Raw genomic sequence first — 25,087 nt, forward strand, 5'->3', positions numbered from 1 at the left:
CCAGGACCGAAGTTGCCCATCCCTGGTCTATGACCACAGCAGGTGTATATAGCAGTATATATACAATATATACCATATACCAAACACACACACACTCACACACAGCTGACCTACCAGTATGACACCGCTGGACAGGACAAATCACATCCCACGTTAAGGGTAGCAGTGTTGGGAGTATGGAAATAGGGAGTGTAATAGTTTGGGATAGGTGGTTGATGATTTAGTAAAGGAGTCGGCTATAAAAAAAGTTAAGTATTACTCCAAGAGTGGGTTCAGCAGCGGTCTCTTTGTGGATTTTGCCACAACCGTCAGTCGATTTGAGGATGAACACGTACAGGCAAAAAGAAGGTCAAAGTGAACTTGAGGAAATCCATGTGAGGGAATATCAGTTATTATCATTATCAGTTTTTTTCAGTGAAATTATTTGCAATAATGATGATAAGCGAGGCAGGAATAAATGATGTGGTAGTTCAGACTCCAGTTCTGCTCGATGTGCATTGAGCACAACAGTCGGACACTAGATTCAGTGGAAATTCTGCTAGAATGATATACTGTATGTTACAGCAGGAAAGGGTGAGGGTAATATTCATGAGGGTAGCAGCTCATGTGGGGGTGAAAGGGAACGAAGCAGAAGATAAACTGGCAAAACAAGCTCTACAGGACACCAGAATAGAAATAGAAATATCACACACATCACACACACAGTTCAAAACTGTTGAAAACTATTAAAAAGGAAATAAATCAAAGATGGCAACAAGCTGTGGTCCACAGGAAGTAAAGGTAGACATATGTATGCAATACAGCCAAAAGTGAGGAGAGGTAGCCTACTCGTGGACGTAGAAGAGAGAAAAACATTTTATCCTCACTCAGAATATACTGTGTCCAAGCATCCGAAGGGATGTTGTGAATGGTGTGGAGGAAACAATATAACACGTTATGTATTTTGAAAGATTTAAAGAGGATAGAGAAAAGTAATTAGAGGTTCAAAGGAAAGAATAGATTGATATAATGTTGAGATTTACCCATTAAACCCAGAACAGAGAATAACAGAGACGCTTTATTTAAATATCTGGAGAATACAGGTTTAATTCATAGGATTTGAGCTGTTTGTTTAAGCCAGAGGGTCTGAACACAAATGTTTATAGCGGGGAAGGATGGAGATGGGTAGAGTCTCTGGATTGAGTTCACAGTAGGGGGCGGTAATGAGAAAATGCTGCGAACCGCCAATACAAAGGAGGAAGAAGAAGAAGAAGAAGAAGAAGAAGAAGAAGAAGAAGAAGAAGAAGAAGAAGAAGAAGAAGAAGAAGCGGCGTTATTCCCATACTGGGCTAATTTACAAGGTCATAGTGAAGAGCATCCTACATTATAAGTGTTAAAGCCATGTTGGGAAAAAGAGAGGAGGAAAACGAAAAGCTTTGGATGGACAGTGAAACAGAAAGCAGCAGAACTTAAATGTCAGTCTGACAGTACCACAACCAGTAATAAAACCTTGGTTACTTGGAGAAACTATAGATTTGACCTTTTTAGAAAAGAAAAATAAGGATATGGAATGTAATTCATATAATGTGCAGACATATATTAATGAGTATTACAACTATGTTCAGATATACACGGATGCATCAAGGAGTTCAGATAATAAAATAGGAGAAACATTTATTGTGCCAGAATTTCACTTATCGGGAGGGAAAAGGATCAGTGATGAATTATCCGTTTACAGGGGAAATGATTGCAATATTATTAGCCACAGAGTGGATAGAGGAGATAAGACCAATGAAATCAATCATTTGTTCAGATTCAAGTTCATCATTGGCTAGCTTGCATTATAGTCACTCAGAAAGTAGACCAGACATTTAAATAGAAATACAACAAACATTATACAGAATTCAAATGATGGGTCTCACAGTGGTTTTTTTATGGGTTCCGGCTCATATTGGTGTTCAAGGAAATGAATTGGCAGACAAGGAAGCAAAGGAAGCCATTTAAAACAAAGACATTAGTTCATCAGTTAATCTGAGTAAGAATGAAATCAGAGTATTATTAAGAAAAGGTTGAAGGAAAGATGGCAAAAACAATGGGATCAGGAGAAGAAAGGTCGATGGTTTTACAGGATTCAAAGGAAAGTAGGAGAGATGAGAAGTGCGGGGAAAAATAGAAGAGAAGAGATGATAATATCAAGGATGAGATTTGGACACACAAGTCTAAACAGCACACTTTATAAAATGAATAAACATGATACAGGAAAGTGTGAATTTTGTGGGCAAGAAGAAACCGTGGAACATGTTATGTTATACTGTCAGAAATATGAGACTGAAAGAAGGGTTTTAATGCAAAATCTAGAAAGAATAAAAATGCGATTTATATTGGGAGATATTTTACAAAATAACTCAGGAAATGAATGCTATAATTTTCTTTTTCAATATCTAAAAGTGGCCAATTTATGGAATAGAATATAAAGGAGAGCATGTGTCATTTTGTTCCACACTCCATACCAGTCGGTGGCGGTAATACACCATTTCGTTGTCTGTCAACCGCATATAAACTTGAAGAAGAAGAAGAAGAAGAAGAAGAAGAAGAAGAAGAAGAAGAAGAAGAAGAAGAAGAAGAAGAAGAAGAAGAAGAAGAACCCTGCAGTGATGTCAGCTTCCGGTGAGATGGTGGCGACATCAGCAGGACGTGGTCGAGGAAATACTAATCGATTGAAAGCGGGAAATTCAAAAAACATTGGAAAAACTCTTTTAGGAGTGGTTGAGCGCGACTGCTCCGTGAATGAATCAGACGTAGGTAGGTGGGCGGAAATGGATTACAGTGAAGAGAAAGAAGAAGAAACTGAGAGAATATTGAAGGGAGAGTTTTCAAAAAAGAGAGTCAGTCATGCAAAAGGGAATAACAGAATAAGAAATGAAAATGGAGAGATTTCGGAAAGTGAGGAAGAAGGACATGAGCTAAATAAGAAGGAAATGCATGAGAATTCTATAGTCATAATAAGATTCAATGATAAAGATCAAGCAAACATGAAGATAATCAACCCGTTTGAATGAACAAAACATTTGGCTAGTAAGATAGGGGAGATCTTATATGCTAAGGTCCTAAATGATGGAAACTTGTTGGTCAATTGTGCTAATGAAGATCAATTTGAGAAAGCAATCAAAGTAAAAGAGATCGGAAAACTGAAAGTGATAAACAAACGAAGGGTGGGAGCTCGAAATGGTGGAGGATGCAAAGGAGTGATCACAGGGGTACAGATGAATGTAGGAATGGAAGAACTTAAGAAACATCTTAAAGGGGGGGGGGGGGTAGTGATTGCACAAAGATTAAAAACAACAAGAGAAGGAGTGAAAAAGGATAGTGAAACGGTATTGATTGAATTTGAGGGGGAAAATATGCCAAAGAAGGAATACCTTGGTTATATGAGTTACCCAGTGAGAATGTATGTACCAAAACCATTGAGGTGTTTTAACTGTCAGAGGTTTGGACATATAGCCAATAACTGTAAAGAGAAGAAGAGATGTTCTAGCTGTGGGGGCGAGCATGACTTTGGAAAATGTGGAACAGGAGTACAACCAAAATGTTGTAATTGTGGAGGAAGCCATAATGTGGCATATGGAGGATGTGAGGTGATGAGACGGGAAAACAAAATCCAGAAAATAAGAGTTGAAAGAAGGATCACTTATGCAGAAGCAGCAAGAGTACACAAGAATATCACCATAGAACAAAGAGAATTGGGGGTGGAAGAACAACAACAAAGAACATAAGATTTATGTGGACAAAAAGGACTTGGTGACGTTTATTGCAGGAGTGATAAACAGTACAGCGGAAGTTAAATCAAAAAATGATAAAATACAGCTGGTTGTCAAAGCAGCAGTAAATCATTTAGGACTAGTGGGACTGACGTGGGAAGAAGTGGAGGAGAACCTCACCAATCAGTCAAGCCAGGAAGCATCATGTATTGGTTAATATTAATGGTAATCATCTTACCATGGAATGCAAGAAGCTTACTGGCCAATGGCCAGGAATTCAAACATTTCATTAATGACAGGAAAATAAATCCAGATGTAGTGTGTATCCAGGAAACTTGGTTAAAGCCAAATTTAGAGTTTGTGACTCATAGATATATAGGTATAAGAAATGACAGAGAAAATGGGGGACGGGGAGGGGGAGGAGGATGTGCTACATTTATTAAGCAAGATGTTCCATATAGGGTACTGGAAAAGGGAGAGGATCTAGAATACATTATGGTAGTATTGTGGGAAAGAGGGGAGGAAGTGGTTATAATAAACTACTACAGTATAATCCTTGCAAAAGGTTGGAAGTAGATCAGTTATTAAGGATACAAGGACATAGACACAAAGTAATATGGTGTGCAGATTTTAATGCTCACAGTAAAATATGGGGAGGGGGGGGGTTCACATACAGATGTAAATGGAAGGGTAATAGAAGATTTAATGGATAATAAGGAATTAGTGTGTTTAAATGACGGAAGAGGAACAAGAATAAACATAACAACAGGAAATGAATCGGCATTAGATATTACACTAGTGTCCAATCCCTCGGCTGGAATAAGTAACTGGCATGTTTGGAATGATACTACAGTGGGCAGCGATCATTACCCAGTATCATGCTCAGTGGGAGAGCGAGTGGAAATAAGGCCAGGAGAAGGAATGCCAAAATGGGGTTTAAGAAGAGCAGATTGGGGAAAATTTCAGCAATTAAGTGAGGAATCATTTTCAAGGATAGACATATCTGGAAGTATAGATGAAACAAACAAGCAAATAACATCAGCAATTATTAAGGCAGCAGATGGATCTATTCGCAGGAGTAAACAAAGGATGATTAAAAAACTGGTAACATGGTGGACAGAAGAGTGTCGCCAAGCTGTTAAAAACAGGAACAGAGCATTTAAACTAGTTTAAAACACCCATAACATAAGAAGGCACAGGCTAATGTGAGAAGAACAGTGCGTCAAGCTAAAAGGGCAAGTTGGAGGAAATTTTGCAATGAAATAGGAAGATCAACACCTGTGAGTGAAGTTTGGGGAATGATAAAAAGGATGGGTGGAGTAAAGAGGGAATGGGAAATTCCAGTTATAATAACTGAGAAAGGTACAGCAATCTCTAATAAGGAGAAGGTAGAAATAATGGCAAAAGCATTTGTAAAAATTCACAGTTCAGATAACTTGTCAGAAGTATGTAAAATGAGAATGGAAAGAACTAAGAATCAGTATCCAGGAGTCTGGAAGGAAAAAACTGATGATAAAATTGATGAACCTTTAAATATGGCAGAGTTGATGAGAGCAATAAATAAAGCAAAACCAACATCTCCAGGGAAAGATCAGATATACGTGATGCTAAAACATCTAGGGAAAGAAGCGCTCTTAAAGTTGCTGCACCTTTATAACAGAGTGTGGGAGGAGGGAAGTTTACCGAAAGTATGGAAAGAAGCAGTAGTCATTCCAATAAGAAAACCTGGCAAGGATCCTTCTAAACCAACAAGTTTTAGGCCAATAGCATTAACATCAAATGTATGCAAAATTATGGAAAGGATGATAATATGAAGGTTATCATATACTAGAAAAATGTAGCAAGCTACCAAACTATCAAAGTGGTTTTAGGAAAGGGAGGAGTACCATGGATTCGGTTATAAAACTAGAAAATGAAATAAGAAAGGCTCAGGCTAATAAGGAATCAGTCATTACAGTGTTCTTTGATATAGAAAAAGCTTATGACATGATGTGGAAGGAAGGATTGTTGATAAAGTTGCACTTGATGGGTGTAGGTGGAAGAGTTTTTAATTGGATAAAGAATTTTTTGTTTGGAAGAAAAATTGAAGTACGATTAGGGTCAGACATATCAAATCAGTTCGATGTGAGCAATGGAACACCTCAAGACAGTGGGATAAGTCCGCTACTTTTTATCATCATGATTGATGATGTCTTTACAAAGGTGCCAATGGATATAGGGAGGTCTCTGTTTGCGGATGATGGGGCTTTGTGGAAAAGGGGAATATAGGAATATAGAGCATGCAATCAGGAAAGTACAAGGAGCAATTGATGAGGTGGTGGAGTGGGGATATGATTGGGGGTTTAAGTTCTCAATAGAAAAAACTCAAACAGTCTTTTTCACCAAGAAACAAATTAAGGAAGGGATGAAGTTAGTATGTATGGGAAAGAATTAGAAAGGATTGGAACATTCACATTTTTGGGAGTTACTTTCGATTCACGGTTAACATGGGCAGATCATATAAAGAATATAGAAGGAAAATGCAAAAAAGTAATTAATGTGATGAGATGTTTGACAGGTAGGGAATGGGGAGCTAGTTGCTCTGCATTAAAAACAATTTATGTGGCATTGATTAGATCAGTGTTGGATTATGGCAGTGTAGCTTATGGGTCAGCAGCCAAATATCTATTAAAGAAACTAGATGTGATTCAGGCACAGGCCTTAAGAGTGTGTAGTGGCGCTTTTAAAACTTCACCAATACCTGCACTGCAGGTAGAAATGGGAGAAATAAGTACAGAAGTAATGGATTGGAGTAAAATTGCCAACCGTAAAAGAAAGAAAATCTCTAGAAACGAATCAGGAACTGATAGTGGAAAAGGAAAAGAAAGGATGCAGGCATGTACAAGCAAGGAGGATTTGAAGGTAATGATGAAGTTTGCAGAGAGCAATGTAATCAATCCGGTTAAATTAACCAAGGCACTTAAGAAAGCAATAGGCAATATAGGGACTGCCAAGAATTTGAGAAACGGAAATCTTCTAATTTTCTGTAAAAATGAAAAACAACAGAAAGCTGCCCAGGGCATAAAATCAAAATGTGGACAATCAGTGAGTTGTACAATACCGAGTAAGAGAGCTTGGTTAAGGGGAGTGATCTTTGAAATACCAACTGAGGTTTCCAATGAAACAGTAAAGAGCAACATATCAGGGGTCAAGGTGCTTGAAGTGAAAAGACTCAAATGTGTACGAAACAAAGAGAAAGTAGATAGTCTTTCACTAATGATTCAATTTGATGAGGAAAGAATGCCAGAGAGAGTGTACATTGGATATGTCAGTTATGTGGTAAGAGCATATGTACCTCCTCCAATCAGATGTTTTAAATGTCAAAAATATGGGCATGTAGCTGCAGTCTGTAAGGGAAATCAACGATGTGCTAGATGTAGTGGTAACCATGAATATGGAAAATGTGAACAAGGGACACAGCTAAAATGCTGCAACTGTGGAGGCGAACATGTACATGGGGGATGTGAGGTGCACAAGAACGCTGTAAAAATTCAGAATGTCAGGATGCAAGAGGGAATATCATATGCTGAGGCAATTAAAAAGGTGAAACAGACAAAAGTGGGTCAAGGACATGAGAAAACAGTTCCAATGAATCAGGAAAATATATCATTGTCGCAACCTAGAATAAATGAGGAATTTTTCAAAGTTGGAAAAGTTGAATTCATTACATTTTTAGCTGAGGTAATAAATTGTGCCGCACAAACCGAAAGCAGAACGGAGAGGATAAAAATCATAATTAAGGCAGCTGAGAAGCATCTACAGTTTGGAGATGTCTCCTTAGAGCAAGTAAACGAAAAACTCAAGGGTCAAGTAGTAGAGGCAACATGTGGAGGCTCTTTTACTAGTTTTACAGTGGAATGCAAGGAGTTTAATCGCAAATGGGCAAGAGTTTAAAAAGGTAATAGAAGATAGGGAATGCAAACCTCATGTTATATGCATACAAGAGACCTCCCAGCTAGCAGGGAACGTTCTCAGAACTTTGGCTAACATTCCCTACAAGTTTGGTTAATGTTCTGAAGAAAACATTTGAATGTAATGTTTAACGGATATTTTAAGAATGTTTTCTCATTTAAAAAATGTTCCTATAGCGTTAAATGTAAACCAAGATATAACATTTTAACTGCAACATTCAAATGATGTTTTAGGAATGTTTCTGAGGTAACAAGTTGTACAATGATCTCATTATAACATTGTCCTAATGTTTCATAACAAACAAAGGAAGAACATTCTCTCATCCACATTAGGAAACTGTTTTGAGGATATCATAGAGAGATGAGATGTTGAATGTTCTTCATAAATGTTCTTCTAATGTGACGAGTTCACAAAATTACAACATTTTATTTGCAACCTTTTGAGTATATTTTGGGAATGTTCTTAAATTGAAGTTTTTATAATGATCTCAATATAACATTGTACTAATGTTTCATAACAAACAAAGGAAGAACATTCTCTCATCCACATTAGGAAACTGTTTTGAGGATATCATAGAGAGATGAGATGTTGAATGTTCTTCATAAATGTTCTTCTAATGTGACGAGTTCACAAAATTACAACATTTTATTTGCAACCTTTTGAGTATATTTTGGGAATGTTCTTAAATTGAAGTTTTTATAATGATCTCAATATAACATTGTACTAATGTTTCATAACAAACAAAGGAAGAACATTCTCTCATCCACATTAGGAAACTGTTTTGAGGATATCATAGAGAGATGAGATGTTGAATGTTCTTCATAAATGTTCTTCTAATGTGACGAGTTCACAAAATTACAACATTTTGCTTGCAACCTTTTGAGTATATTTTGGGAATGTTCTTAAATTGAAGTTTTTATAATGATCTCAATATAACATTGTACTAATGTTTCATAACAAACAAAGGAAGAACATTCTCTCATCCACATTAGGAAACTGTTTTGAGGATATCATAGAGAGATGAGATGTTGAATGTTCTTCATAAATGTTCTTCTAATGTGACGAGTTCACAAAATTACAACATTTTGCTTGCAACCTTTTGAGTATATTTTGGGAATGTTCTTAAATTGAAGTTTTTATGATGATCTCAATATAACATTGTACTAATGTTTCATAACAAACAAAGGAAGAACATTCTCTCATCCACATTAGGAAACTGTTTTGAGGATATCATAGAGAGATGAGATGTTGAATGTTCTTCATAAATGTTCTTCTAATGTGACGAGTTCACAAAATTACAACATTTTGCTTGCAACCTTTTGAGTATATTTTGGGAATGTTCTTAAATTGAAGTTTTTATAATGATCTCAATATAACATTGTACTAATGTTTCATAACAAACAAAGGAAGAACATTCTCTCATCCACATTAGGAAACTGTTTTGAGGATATCATAGAGAGATGAGATGTTGAATGTTCTTCATAAATGTTCTTCTAATGTGACGAGTTCACAAAATTACAACATTTTGCTTGCAACCTTTTGAGTATATTTTGGGAATGTTCTTAAATTGAAGTTTTTATAATGATCTCAATATAACATTGTACTAATGTTTCATAACAAACAAAGGAAAAACATTCTCTCATCCACATTAGGAAACTGTTTTGAGGATATCATAGAGAGATGAGATGTTGAATGTTCTTCATAAATGTTCTTCTAATGTGACGAGTTCACAAAATTACAACATTTTGCTTGCAACCTTTTGAGTATATTTTGGGAATGTTCTTAAATTGAAGTTTTTATAATGATCTCAATATAACATTGTACTAATGTTTCATAACAAACAAAGGAAGAACATTCTCTCATCCACATTAGGAAACTGTTTTGAGGATATCATAGAGAGATGAGATGTTGAATGTTCTTCATAAATGTTCTTCTAATGTGACGAGTTCACAAAATTACAACATTTTATTTGCAACATTTCGAGGCAGGTTGACTCTTCAGGGAACTCTTGTAAAACTGTTTTAAGATATCTTAGAACCTAGCAGTAGTTTTGGGAGTTCATCTTCGCGAAAGGTCCATTTAGCTCATTGATGGACCTGGTCAGCTAACCATGACTCCCTCGCCACCCTTCTGTTGTCTGACTTGAACTAGCACTGGCCAAGATTCACTCCAAACCTTTAAAGAATCAATATTCATATTTCATTAAACTTGTGACAGCTTGTAATTTTTATTAATTGTTGGTCATGCTTCAACCTTCCTTACCTTAGCAAAGTCTTTGATAGCTTTAGGCTAGTTTTGGTGATTTACAGGTTGCTGTTCTGGATTCTGGTGGCACTACAGTCTAAAAGGTGTTAATTCTTAAAACTTAATTATTTTCCTTAATTCTTTCTTTTGCAGTATGTGCATCTGTCCTTCTCAGTACGTTTTTGTGACCCTGCAATATTAAGGCATTTAATTGTCTGATAACTGTTTAATTTGCTTTTTTTTTTTTACTTTTCAGTGTCAGTTAAATCTTCTTCTTTTTTTGGCCCATTTGCCTGTAAAAAAAAAAAAAAAACAACGGACAAAAAAAGTCCACCTACTTACACTTAAAACCTTAAGTTCAGCTGCTGCCTTAAAAATGTATAAGTAATCAAATTATATGGCTGCACATGTCATTTTGACTTAAATTAGGCCTATACTAAACTGACTTTAACAATTAGTTGAATGTCATATAACAAGTTAAAATTGTTTGAAATATTTTGATGAGTTCAAGTATTGGAAAAACATGTTTCCCTGACTTATCAATGTTTTCTTTAGTGTAGCCTATGCAACATTTAAATATAAGGTGGTTTCTTTAGTCTACTTGTTTTTTTTTTTTTTTACTTTAACAAAAATTACACCACCTAAATGATTATAGAGTCTCAATAGTATGCCATTGTGGAATTCTAAAATATATATTCGACTTGCCTTAAAACTATGCACGCACTCAGTCTGCTTTAAATTTAAAAAAATTAAAAAAAATAAATAAAGTAAAATAAAGTTTAGACAACTACAATATACTTCATGAACAATAGCCTCTATTATTATTTATAATGATATCAATTTATTTTATTAATGTTAAATACTTGTATCGTTATAATTATTATCATGGTTGTTGTAATTGAAGTTATTAAACCCATGCATTTCATATTGCTTGCGCCGCGCGAGGACGTTTTGTTGCTGCGGTGACGCAAGCACAGCGCGCACGCCGCGGTCAAAGTTAAAAATAGTTAAACTTAAAAATAAAATAAATAGTTCAACTTAATTGCCGCTGCGCTCTGTGACGATTACCAGCGCGGCCAATAGAAACGGGGGCATCCAAAAAGTTTTGAAAACTTCGCCTACTTTGCTCTGGCGTAGCGCAACGCAAATCGCGAAGGGTAACGCTGGTCACGCATTCCGCGTCCCGTGTGAAAGACGAAGGCAGCGCATTAATCTAGAACCGTGATTAAACTGACTGGAACAGCTGTTTGGACGCACACCTTCGAGCCAATTAGAATCTTCTAATGGATTAGTTCCACTCATCCTTAGAAGAACAAGCTTCAAAACCTTTATTTACCTGGCTTCCTGCTGTAAAAAGGTAAGGTAATGATAACTCAAAGTAATGTAACAGTTATATTATTATAGGTATTGTATTCATTAGGCTAATTTGTAAACCTACTAGGCCCATCTTCCTTGTTTTGTTTAAGTAATTTTTAACCTGATGTGGAAGGAAAGTTAGCCTGGGAAAAGATGATTTTAGCAGATAACTTATCTTGAACTGGGTGACTGAGGGGGTTTTCATTTTGATGAGAGACAGGGAGAGACCTGGCTAAAAATATTAGTTTTGGTGAATGTGTTCATGCATTTTGTTAATGCTAACTAGTGCATAAGTAGGCTGCATATGTTATAGGGGAAACTGGCTCGTTTCGGATGATTAGGCCTATTAAGATACATAATGTTAAACAAGACTACACTTTAAAATGAATAACATTTCTCTAATCGCATTATTACTGGTGTGGCAGTGGTTCATGTAGATCAGGGGCCTGTACCATGATGGTAGTTTAACAAACTCAGGGTTACAGGATTAGTTTTGAGTTGACAAAACCAAACCAATCTATTCTGGCTTTGTTGGTCCCATGATGCTGATCATCAGCTCGCTCTGTCAAGTCAGGCTTTGATCCTGAGTTCAGGAGTTTAGCTGTGACATCAGCAGGGGACAGCCAATCACACGCTGTGGATCAGCGAAACTGAGATTCATTTCTCTCTTCTGCAGATTATTACATGATTGAAAAATATTAAGAATTGTAAAAAATAATTACACAGCAAAAAGAAAAGAGCTGTCTATGAAAGAGGACAACTAAAGAAACAATTTTATATGTCAATACAAGTTAGTTTAGTTGATAAAAAAGTTATGAAGTTAGTTTAGTTGATAAAGAAAATTGAACATTTAAGCTCAGTAAACTTCTTTTTTTAAATAGCTTTATTTATTGATTTTAATCATATTTGTATGACTTTATGTAGGCTATTTATATTAATTTTAACAAAGTGCCTATTAATGATTGATTAACTAAAATGATAAATGTGTAATTAAGTAAGGGTATAATAATTACATAAATTATATCTAAATCATTAAAAATTATTATTTTTATAAATAAGCATGGGTAAAAGCCAGACGCTTTAGTCTTTAAAAACATTTGCTATGTAGTGACCTTTAATTTGAAGTAGAAACAGGGGGAGTGACTTTATTGCATCAGAGGTGTGTCAATTTACTCACAGCTGATTGGCCCAATTTCAGGTTGAGATCTCTTATCCAGAACATAACCTGCCCTGGAGCAGGTTAGCCGTGAAGTGTAAGTTACTATGGCGATGAACACAGCTAAAAGCCAAACCACTTTAATGGTACCTAAAACCCAGGATTAGCACAAACTAAGCTTAAACTTATCTGGATAACCTGCTAAACCAGCTTCATGGTACAGGCCCCAGGGGTGTCCAACCCTGCTCCTGGAGAGCTACCATCCTGCAGATTTCAGTTCCAGCACTGCTCCGACACACCTGTATGTAATTATCTAGCACCCTGATTACCATGATTGGCTGGTTCAGGTGTGTTTGATTCAGGTTGGAGCTCAAATCTGCAGGATGGTAGCTACCAGGACCAGGGTTGGACACCCCTGATGTAGATTGTCTACAAACCGGAAGGTTAGTGGTTCAATCCCTGGTTCCACTTGACCAAGGGTGAGTTTCAATCAGCTCCCTAGTTCAGTAGTCAGGGCACTGATCAGGGTCAGAGCCCACTGACTTATGTCCTAATCAGTGCCCCGACTACTGAACCAGGGAGCTGATTGAGACGCACTCCAAGTGTCGAGATGTCCATAAGCAAGACACCTAACCCCAGTTGCTCCCGACGTCGGTGTATGAATGAGTGAATATGAGGCAACATGTAAAGCGCTTTGGATGGCCATGGGTCTGTTAAAAAAGCTCTATATTAAATCCAGTCCATTATGATGTTGCCTATTATTTATTTAGTTTGCTGTACTTTCAAAAACGGAACTTAAATTCACAAAGGTCAACAATTGTATGTATGCGCTGTAATCCAAATCTTTAGAATCTCCAAATCCCGGAATAAATTTGCATAAATTAAAAATTCTGTTTGGGGCAGGGTTACAGAATATAAAATGTGTATATATATATATATATATATATATATATATATATATATATATATATATATATATATATATATATATATAATATAATTATTTTACATGGTTGGAAAAACATAGTAATGTTTACATTATTGTCAATACGTCAATTTTGGACATTTCAGCGTTGTACATTTTATACAGTTAATGTTACATATTAATGATGAGACCTGGGGCCTGTACCATGATGGTAGTTTAACAAACTCAGGGTTAAAGGATTAGTTTCGAGTTGACAAAACCAAACCATTGTATTAAGGCTTTGTTGGTCCCATGATGCTGATCATCAGCTTTCTTTGTCAACTCAGGCTTTGATCCTGACTTCAGGAGTTTAGCTGTGACATCAGCAGTGAACAGCCAATCACACGCTGTGGAACTGAGATTCACTTCTCGCGAGACAATCAGTGAGATTAATTTCTCTCTTCTGCAGAATATTGCATGATTGAAAAATATTAAGAATAAAAAATAAAAAAATACACAGCAAGAAGAAAAGCTGTTTATGAAAGAGGACAACTTTAAGAAAAAATTGTATACGTCAATGCAAGTAAAAGTTATGAAGTTAGTTTAGTTGATATAGAGAAAATAAAACATTTAAGCTCAGTGAGCATCTTTTTTTTATAGGCTATTTTTATTTATTGATTTTAAAGCTTATCCATATGACTTTATGCAGGTGATGTTATTTATATGACTTATGTATTAATTTTAACAAAGTGCCTATTAATGATTGATTAACTAAAATGATAAATGTGTAATTGATTTAAGGTATAATAATTACATAAATTATAAGTAAATCATTCAAAATTAATATTATTATAAATAAGCATTGTTAAAAGCAAGACGCTTTAGTCTTTAAAACCATTTGCTATGTAATGACCTTTAATTTGGAGCAGAAACAGGGGGAGTGGCTTTACTGCATCAGAGGTGTGTCACTTTTCTCACAGCTGATTGGCCCAATTTCAGTTTGAGATCTCTAATCCAGAACATAACCTGCCCTGGAGCAGGTTAGCCGTGGAGCATAAGTTACTATGGCGATGAACACAGCTAAAAGCCAAACCACTTTAATGGTACCTAAAACCCAGGATTGGCACAAACTAAGCTTAAACAAATCAGGCTAGCCAGCTAAACCAGCTTCATAGTACAGGCCCCAGGCTGGGAAAATTATGTTGATGTTAGGCTTCTTCTTGTGAAACTTTTCCAGAGGTGTTGTGTTATAGTTCTGCCTATTATTATTATTATTATTATTATTATTATTATTATTATTATTATTATTATTATTATTATTATTATTATTATTATTATTATCAACTGAATATGATTCACTTCACAAATGTTTACTCATGCTGCCATTTCTCTGTGTTCTTCTTTATTTACAGTGAAAGCATCATGGATGCAACATTGTGCTCGGTATGTTTTTTTTAATCAATTTTTTTTTCTGTTCCTCTTTAGCTTTCATGTATATTGAGTTGCAATGTCAGATAGAAAGTACTCATCTCTTTGGAAAAGGGCAAGAAGATTAGAAGAAAAATGTGCAAGTGCTCAAACAGCTGCATCAGAGTTTTTGCCAAAAAATGACTCTCCTCATTGTCCTTCAACGCTTTCCCAAGAACTTACAGAAGAAGAGAGTTCTGTCAAACTGAAAAGTGCAGATGAGAGAGATCTGGATGATATCCTGCCCCAGAGCAGCTATAGGGAAACTAACCTACCACTTAGACAATGCATTGCACAGTGGACAAATGAATTTAATGTAAAACACAATGCAGTGGATTCTTTGCTAAAACTTTTGATTGAAAATGGACACCCAGACCTGCCAAGGACCGCAAAAACACTGCTTGGCACCAGTGAAAGTGTTGAGTTCGAGATCAAATCAGGAATGCAGTATATCTACCTTGGCTGCAAAGACCAGCTCCTGAGTCATTTGAAAATGTATCCTTTACAGGATATTTCTGAATTAGATTTCATTGACTTTTCGCTCAATATTGATGGCTTGCCACTTTTCAAAAGTAGCAAGAAGACTCTGTGGCCAGTGTTGTGCCAATTGAATTTATCTCCTCCCTCAGTATTTCCGTTTGCTTTATGTTTTGGTTTGTCAAAGCCCAAAAATCTTGACTTTCTTGATGATGTTGTTGGTGACCTTCGCAGCATTATAGAAAATGGACTAGAGACAGACAGTGGTTTGATTAGGATGAAGCTGCGTTGTGTTACATGTGATGCCCCAGCCAAGGCTCTTGTGAAGTCCATAAAGCTGTGTTCAGGCTATTATGGGTGTGACAAATGTACACAAAAAGGAGTGTGGGATGGCAATCGGGTGATCTATCCTGAAATAAACCATCTAACATTGAGAACTGACAAAACATTTCGAGATCAGTCTCAGGAGGAGCACCACACGTCTTCAGTTCTGTCACCATTTTGCCAGCTCCCAATTAACATGATTGAACAGTTCCCAGCTGATTATATGCACCAGTGTTGCCTTGGGGTTATGCGCAAAATGATCCTCATGTGGCTGAGGGGACCACTGGGAATCAGACTGTCATCTGGTCATATTAAGCAGGTCAGTTCACAGCTTCTGAAGCTTAAAGCAAGCATTCCAAATGTGTTTGCAAGGAAACCAAGAGGCTTAGAAGAGGTTGACAGATGGAAGGCCACAGAGTTGAGACAGTTTACCCTATATACAGGAAAAATTGTGCTTAAAGGTATAATTGCAGAACAGCTCTATGAGCACTTCCTGGTTTTTAGTGTGGCATTATCCATCCTTGTTTGCCCAAGACTAGCAAAACAGTACAATCACAATGCAGAGGAGTTGTTGGTGTACTTCATTGCACAGGGAAGACATTTGTATGGGGATGAGTTTCTTGTTTACAATGTCCACAGTTTGGTACACCTGGCATCAGATGCAAACCGTTATGGCAGTCTAGATGAGTGCAGTGCTTTCTCTTTTGAGAATTACTTGCATCAGCTGAAAAGATTGGTTCGTTCTGGGCGAAATCTTCTCTCACAGATTGTGAGGCGGCTTGGGGAAGCAGACAAATCGAGGAAGATACTTCATGAACCAAAGAAGACTATAGGAATAAAGAAACCCAACAATGTCTTCACTCTTAGTGATCTAGAGTGCTGTGAAGTTGTTGAAGTGTCTGGTGAGACAGAGCATGGGGAGAAGATGTTGCTCTGTCGTGTCTATGATCAACTTGAGCCATTCTTCATGCAGCCCTGTGACTCAAGGTTGATTGGAGTCTACACAGCCAGAGACAGTCACACTCGGATGAAAACATTTTCTGAGAAGCATTTGGGCAGGCAGGCATTTATGACTGAGGCAGACAGTGGTTTGAGGATTGTACTTACCTTGCTCCATTCATTCTGAGAAGTTCTCAGACTTAAAGGATTAAATCACTTTTTTAGAATGAAATGTCCTGATAATTTACTCACCCGCATATCATCCAAGATGTTTATGTCTTGCTTTCTCCAGTTAAAATAACAGTTAAGGTTTTTGAGGAAAACATTCCAGGATTTTTCTCCATGGGTTTCACCGGGGTCAAAATGTTTGAAGGTCCAAATTTCAGTTTCAGCTTCAAAGGCTCTACACAATCCCTGCCAAGGAATAAGAGTCTCATCCAGCGAAACGATTGGTCATTTTCTAAAAACAAATCTGACCGTATATACATTTTAACCACAAATGCTCATCTTGCTCTAGCTCTGTGATGTACCACACATTACGTCATCATGTTGGAAAGGTCACACATGACGAAGGCGTGAGTACCGACCCAGTGTTTTACCTTTTTTTTTTGTAAAGTGCGATGTTGGATGATTTTGAAGTTGGAGAAGATGAGATGGAGTTTTTCACCCCACAGTCGGATTTCACGTCGCGCATTACCTTTCCATTATGATATCGTAATGTGTGGCGCATCGCAGAGCAAGCATTTTTGGTAAAAAGTAAATAAATATATAAATCAAATAAATAAATAAAAATATTTACAACATGACAGATTGTTTCACTAGATGAGACCCTATTCCTCAGTTGGGATGGTGTAGTGCCAACTTGCTGGTTGCAATTCCATTATATAGAGAACAATCCTGGAATGTTTTCCTCAAAATCCTTATTTTCTGTTGGACTGAAGAAAGAAAGACATTGACATATTGGATGACATGGGGGTGAGTCAATTATCAGGACATTTTAATTCTGAAGTGAACTAGTCCTTTAATACACAGTAACATAGTTGTTCATGTATTATGTAGCAAAAATATTTAGTAATAGCTTTATAATTAATATTGCTCACAGAGGACACATTTAGCTGTGTGGCATATAACTGCTAGTTGCCATTTTTTTGTGTTGTAAGCCACCCCAGATTTTTTTATTTTATTTTATTTTTTCATTGTGTGGAAATCCAACACATCCAGATTCATACATCCAAGTGGTACGAACTTGTAAGTGTTTATGAATATAAATTTGCTTGGCCAAAGATCACAATGTAACAACATTTTAATTTTCCCCCCAGAACACAGTCAAACAGTTTGCAGTTGTGAAATTTGTGAAATCCAACACAGTGGATGCTGTGCCAACTAACTGGCTAGAGACAACTGAAAAGGTATTTCCTAATAATAGATAAGTTCATGTAATAGATAATGATGTAAGCTTGTACTGTCTTTAAAAAAGGGATTCTAAGCTAGGGAAATATTTAAACTGGCACAGATGAACTATCAAATGCTGTTGTCAGTCATTCCTGGAAATGGCAAGTATGACTAAACATTCTGCAAATAATGCTGGAAGGTGGTCAGTTAGCCTCTTTGCAGCAACATAATACTGAAGAATATATCCTGCAGATTAAATAAATCCTTTATGTTGTATTTGACTTAAAGTGGGCTTGGTCACACCTCTGATCTAGTGTTTATTATACAAAGATGCGCATTTATTTTGTATTTTTTGTAGACTGTGTTTTGCTACTGGCCACAGAAGAATGTTACTGCCAAAGTCAAAAGGAGAGAGATACCAGACAAAACACTTTGGGCCAAATGTAAAGTCTCAGTTTTAACATACACAGGTATTGTATTGTTTCACAAGGTATCTTGAGAACTTAGCCCACAGACATCTACTAAAAAAGGACAGATTTTCTCCACACAATGGACTTCAATCGCAACCAGAATCCAAATCAATGCATTTCCAAAGGGCTTTAAAATGCTTCAAATGACTCACCTCGATCCCAACTGAAGAATATGGCCTTATCTAGCAAATCCATCGGTCATAAAAATTTATATATATATATATATATATATATATATATATATATATATATATATATATATATATATATATATATATATACTTATTAACCAATATTGTTGTTGCTGGATTGCGACACGTGGGGCATGACGTCATCACGGAAAGGTCACGACATTAAACATTCATTACACATCCAGGATACGCACATGAAAGGACCATTTTAAACAATAATCTGACACAGACATAAATGTCATTCAACATACAATAAAATGTGATCTATCCTCCTTCTCCATGCTAGTAAAAATGGGGCAGTATGAACACTTGACCTTTCCAATGTGATTAGGGCTGCAACTAACGATTATTTTAATAATCGATTAATCTGGTGATTATTTTTCGGTTAATCAGATAAAAAAAATTAAATAAAAAAACAAAACATTCTAACCCTTTATTCAAAACCAGTACAGATAGTACAAATTCACAGTGCAAAAAAACTTTACAAAGCGCACAAACAGGTTGCTCATTGAACATCCCTGAGCTGTTAAAGCTGTATATATAATTTTTTTTTTTTTATTGACTAACACAAGAAACATGCACATGTAAGCTAATATTAAAGTTCTTAGTCAAGAGCAGTGAGTGATTTCTTCTTTGTGTTTTGTTGTTTTATTAACATTAAATGGATAGATCTCCCAAAATGTTTAATTGTCATAATTTACTCTCTGAAGTTGTTTTAAACCCAAATAAGTTTCTTTCTTCTGTTAAAAATAAGTTATTTTGAAGAATGTGGGTAACCAAACAGTTGATGTACCTCAGTGACTTCTATGGTATATTCTTTTCCTTTGGCAGTCAATGGGGACCAACAACTGTCTGGTTAGCCACATTCTTCAAAATATCTTCTTTTGTGTTCAGCACAAGAAAGGCAGCATGTTTACTATTAGGGCTACTGTCTCTTTAAGACCTGCATGCGAGGAGTGTAATATACACGCATTTCTCTCAATTTTCTCTGTTTGCTTTCACTTTAGACATAACCAACTGTGTTTATGTAAACCTTGTGTGTATTTAACAGTATTAGCGCAATAAGACGCGATATATAACTTAGTCCAGTAACCAAGTAGCCAGTAACCAAGCGCTGTTTGACAGGCTTTTAGTGCCTGTGCGCGTCGGGTTTTTGTGCTCAGAAAAGCGCATGTTAGAACAGCGCATCAGCATGCAAATGACATGTTTAACCGGAAGGGTTTTAAAGCACATGAAAATAATGAACATTTTGTGAACTGCAGTGTCCTGTTCCTCTGATTTAACATTTGATGTGTCGCGTTGTACAGTTGGTCTATGTTGAGACGGAGCCACCAGAACTGCAACTGATAGAATGCACGATACTACGATATTTCTACAAAAGCAAATCACATGACACAAAGAATCGATAATCAAATTCGTTGCCAACACTTCTAATAATTGAATTTTATTAATTCGTTGTTGCAGCCCTGAACGTGATGACGTCATTCCCGGCGCGTCACAGTCCAGCATAAGACCAACAATTGTGGTTAAAAAGTATATAAATTATTATTATTATTATTATTATTATTATTATTATTATTATTATTAAATGACCGATTGTTGCGCTAGATGACACTATTCCTCTGCTGGGATCGAGGAGAGCCATTTGAAGCACTTTAAAGCCCTTTGAAACTGCATTGATTTGGACTTCAACATTCTGGTTGCAATTGAAGAAAGAATGATGTAAACATCTTGGATTTTAATAAATTTCATAAAATTTATATTAAATTTTTTTTAAATAAAATTTAATACATGTAATAAAATTTTCTGATACATTTTCAGAAAATATTATTTTTGTGGTGAATCCTTTAAATGGATAATTCACCCAAGAATGAAAATGACTTGAATATGAATAAAGAGACCACTTAACATTGATTTCTGAACTTGAGGTATCTTAATTTTTTTCAATACAGATATACTGTATACACACACACACATTGTATAGAATATCTCTGCTCTGATCTCTACCGATATTTTGTAGACACCTACAATAAGGCCAGAGACAAGGTCAATCAAGCAACAATGACCTCAAATTTGGACAGTGACCAGGAAGTAGAAACAGGAAGAAAGATTGTCACTCCTGCTCGCTACCTCGACTCAGGTAAAAGACTGCTTGTTGGCTCTTTGTATTTGTTTCCATTTTTCAAAAGAATATCTAATGTTATAATGTTATGGTGTATGTATGTATGTGTGTGTGTATATATATATATATATATATATATATATATATATATATATATATATATATATAAATATAAATATAAAAAAAATATATCCATTAGATACAGATATAGATGAGCCCTTTGCCAAGAGAGTGAAGACATTAACTGACACTGCCACGATGAATCAGACTCCACAGATGCCAAAAATGCCTTCCTGTAAGTAAATGGTACTGAGTAACCACAAAGTGTTTGATGTCTGTGAATAATCTTTGTCTTGTTTTCCTCAGAAATTTTTTATATATACTTTCAGTGAACTGCTTTGACTTTCTAACTTGCTACCTTGTGTTTTTAGTCACCCCATCAATGGATTTCTTTTCAGCCAGACACAACGAGGACAGCCCAAGTAAATTTCCATTTTAACATTAATCCATTTCGTTTTTACCCCTGTCTGGCTGTGCATTTAGGAATTTTCTCACAAACACAGATATCACTGGAGGGGTGTAAAATGGCGGGTTCATTATTATTCTTAAAGAAAACACAACAAAACAGTGTAATGACAAACGTTTAAGTAGGCTCTTTTACATTTCGCTTTGAAACCAAATCTGCTTTTTTAATTGTTCTGTATTTTCTCTAACTGAACTGAATGATTTTTAAGTACTATAAGAAATCAAAACAACGGTGGGGGCAGTGCAGTTGTGGACAAGTGATGTAACCAGTGTTGTGGCTGAACACCAACAATCTCAGCAAGCCTACTTTAAACATTTGTAAAACCTACAGCAGATTTTATGCTTTCTAAAAGCAAGGATTATGTTATAAAAACAAAACATACACACGAGAGTATGATGAATCATATTGATTATGGTTTAGAAGCCTGGAAAGGACCTCATGGTGTGTGTTTTTTGTTTAGAAAAGGCTCTCATACTTAATGCAAGACAGAAAATATAGAATTCGTCATATTGACTGATATACTGTAAGTCTATTGAAATGTTCCCAACTGTCAACTTGAGATTTGAATCCATAGTGGAAGGAAGAGTTCTGCACACAATAGGAAAGACACTCCGTCATTGTTTCTTATTTATTAACTCACTTATGCCGTCAAACTGTTGTATGAACACAATATCACACATGTAGCTGTGCGATATGGCTGTATATCAGCAAGCTGTGATTACTTATGGCCGAATTACAGCTGAGCTGATATGCCATATGTGTCTGATTTTAATAAATGAAATAATTTTGCCTATAAATGTATCATTGTATCCCTTTATCAAGGAAAAACACATTTGCTAATTTTTCATTGTGGCCATAAAATTTATAAATGGTCTCCTAAGATTTATTTATAATGGTCTTAAAAAGTCTTAAATTAGACACGATGAAACCTGCAAAAACACAGATGTAACCAGCTTTTCTTTTTTTCTATTTTTGCCAGCTTTTCACACAAATTTGGATGTGACCCCAACAAGGACTATGTTACAGAGCAATGACCAAGGTATGCCTGTCATCACTAGACAACTTTGTTATGGTGACATCATGTAATTGTACATCATTTAAACGTGTTATTTTGCACATATTTAGGTCCCTCTATCACAAGCACTCCGAATACAACTCCAAACACTCAGAGTAAGTTGGATTCTTGATCATTGCCATGCAAGTACTCAAAGAATTACACAAACTACTTGCCATTGTCAGCTACCAAAGGCACTGGTACTTTCAGTAATCTGGGACTTTTCAGAGCTTAGTAAATTCTGGGACAGATTTTTGTTTCCATTACTACTTAATGAACAATCAACAATGATGAAGTAGGTACAATTACACTACCTATGTAATTTCTCATGAGTAAATGTGAGATGGCAGCCAAATGGAATGTTATGTTAATCATGTTTTTAATTTCACTCTTGTGGTGAAGGTAACCACTGGGCTCAGCTGTACCTAAGTTCTTGTGGTCAAAAAGGACCATTTCTCAGATGTATTTTTATATTTCAGATGATTCTTGCACACCAGCATATGTGAGGGCCATCTTTATGAGACTGGACAAGATCGAACTCTCTCTACAGACCATTCAGTCCATTTTAACCAAAACCATGAGTTCTGATGACCCTGAAATTGAAGAGCTGACCAGGTCACTACAGACTCCAGCTCAACTTGAAGAAGCTTCTGACAAGCTAAAGGACCTCGCTCACAGAAAGAAAGTGGTATGTGAAAATAGGACATTGCATTGGGTGGCAGTTCTCCTCTGGCAGGGCGTTATTTTGATTCAGGCAGCTGTACAGGTCAGATTTGATCGGAACAGTCTGAGATTGTGTGTTTTTGTGTTCATTGGAAAGGGCAATCGACACTCAGTCATGATCAGTTAACAAGCTCATTCTATTTGTTTGGACAAGGTGTTTAAAAAAACTACAGATGAATTTGACAACTTTTTTAACCTAATGAAAGGAACACTGAGAGGAAAGGAATTCACTAGGAGATATGCCTTGTCCTATCAGAAAATTGTTTTTCTGCATTGTTTCTCTTTACAGGTTGATTATCTGTCACTGCTGGGAGGTAAAACTCCTGGTGACTCCGTGAGACGAATGATGAGAGAAATTGGAACAAATGGCCTTTGGGCAAATTACAGTTTGAAGGGTCGAAAGGGGAAAAGAAATTTTCAGGATTTGGCTATATATCCCATCATAATCCGTAAATTTCAAAAGAGAAAAGAGGAGACGTTTTTTTCATAATCCTCCACTCCACAAGCATTCGTTCTCGCTGTTGTTAGATGTGAAGACTTTAAATCCACCCAATTATAAATTTTTTGCTCTGTTTTATTTAATCTTTGCAATCTGGCAACCATGTGCACATACACTACACTGTAAAAGAAGCACTGATTATCATAAAACACTGGCAAACATGTACAGTAAATAGGAGTATAGTAATCTCCATTGAGATATTCTGCTTTAATTATTATGTCATACAGTAGTCTATTTCTTCACAAGCTACTTGTGGGTTTTGCGACAAAATCTGCCATCGAACCTAATAAATCCAAAAAATTACTGTAAAGGGTTTGTTGAAATTTCAGCTTAAATTGGGTGCTTACTACAGGATGTTAATAAATAAAAGGGTTGATCTTGAAATATTGAAACTACAAGGCTACAACTACTTTGTCAATTACTGATTCAGCTACATTAAAGTACTTATACTTTTCTCATTCTTGTTTTTCCCTCTTTTCCTTTCTTTATATTTAGAGGCCTGCCACAAGATCCACCCGACAACTCTGCAAAAAACAATAGAAAATTGTATAGCTGATACACTGAGATATGCCCCTCACAGAGTGACTCAGGTCAGTGTTAAGCATTTGTTCAAAACACAAGGATGTAAAGTATTCGCTATTCAACGAATTATGCTGTTTTTCCAGATAAATTTAGGTGACTTTATTTTTTATAAGTATTATATAGAAATTAGTAATTCCACTATCGTGACAACAATAACTTGATTAGCTCAAAGATGAAAATGTATTAGCTTAGCAAAATTTTCTGGCTAAGCAAGAAAGCCATGTTTGGTGAACTTGAAAAATGTAACTGACCCACTGCATAGTTTACAGTGTCATTGTAGCTGACATGTAGCTGCAAATTTACATGATATAAATGTGATTTTAGTGACAGGGTAGTTGAAGATGGTAATGCAAATTTTCAAATCGAGTTTTTTCATTTGACAAAACCAAAGAAAATACACCTTTGTCAGAAAAATGTACATAATTAATGGCATAGAATTGACATTTACTTGAATGTTGTTACCTGTTTTTATTAGTTTGGTTCATTTATCCATCTTTGTTTTATAAATCAATTAATTTCATAATAGGAAAATATATGAATATAAATAAACAAATGATAAATGATTTGTTAAAAAAAGTTGTTGCTAACTATTTTATTTTACTTTATTTTTTATTTCTATATTTACTTAATTGTAATGCATTAATTTGTATTTATTTCCCTATGTATTTGTACATGCATGAAAGACAACAGCATCTACTTTAAGATATCATAAATTATTATGATTTTAATTAATAAAATTGTCTATGCAGCGGGATAATGGAGGACCCTCCATGGATGAAAGCCAGTTAATGAGTCAAGAACATGCAGCAGCAGCAGAGGGGAGCGGCCTGATTGAATCTGCTGACTAGAAGAACTGTTTACAAATACAAAATGTATAAAAATTAAAAAAAAATTGTTGTTTAATCATAGTTGTTTCTTGAGCAGTTTTTGTAAATTATTATTATTATTTGTATCATGGTACAATACAAATGTT

General features: G+C 35.8%; 2 protein-coding genes across 2 annotated transcripts in view; both read left to right on the top strand.

Annotated features, from left to right (window-relative positions):
* LOC137046630 (NACHT, LRR and PYD domains-containing protein 12-like) overlaps positions 1 to 25,087 on the top strand; it is a 340,026-nt gene that overhangs the window by 200,823 nt on the left and 114,116 nt on the right. The window lies entirely within an intron of this gene.
* LOC137089586 (uncharacterized) lies at positions 3,529 to 24,962 on the top strand. The gene is made up of 13 exons (XM_067453179.1): positions 3,529 to 3,614; positions 14,761 to 14,791; positions 17,875 to 17,964; positions 18,306 to 18,417; positions 20,629 to 20,748; positions 20,930 to 21,025; positions 21,162 to 21,212; positions 22,236 to 22,295; positions 22,382 to 22,426; positions 22,790 to 22,998; positions 23,323 to 23,482; positions 24,028 to 24,122; positions 24,864 to 24,962. The coding sequence occupies exons 1-13, from the start codon at positions 3,529 to 3,531 to the stop codon at positions 24,960 to 24,962; spliced, it is 1,254 nt and encodes a 417-aa protein (XP_067309280.1).

Source organism: Pseudorasbora parva, chromosome 2, assembly GCF_024679245.1.
Source record: "Pseudorasbora parva isolate DD20220531a chromosome 2, ASM2467924v1, whole genome shotgun sequence".
NCBI classification, from domain to species: domain Eukaryota; kingdom Metazoa; phylum Chordata; class Actinopteri; order Cypriniformes; family Gobionidae; genus Pseudorasbora; species Pseudorasbora parva.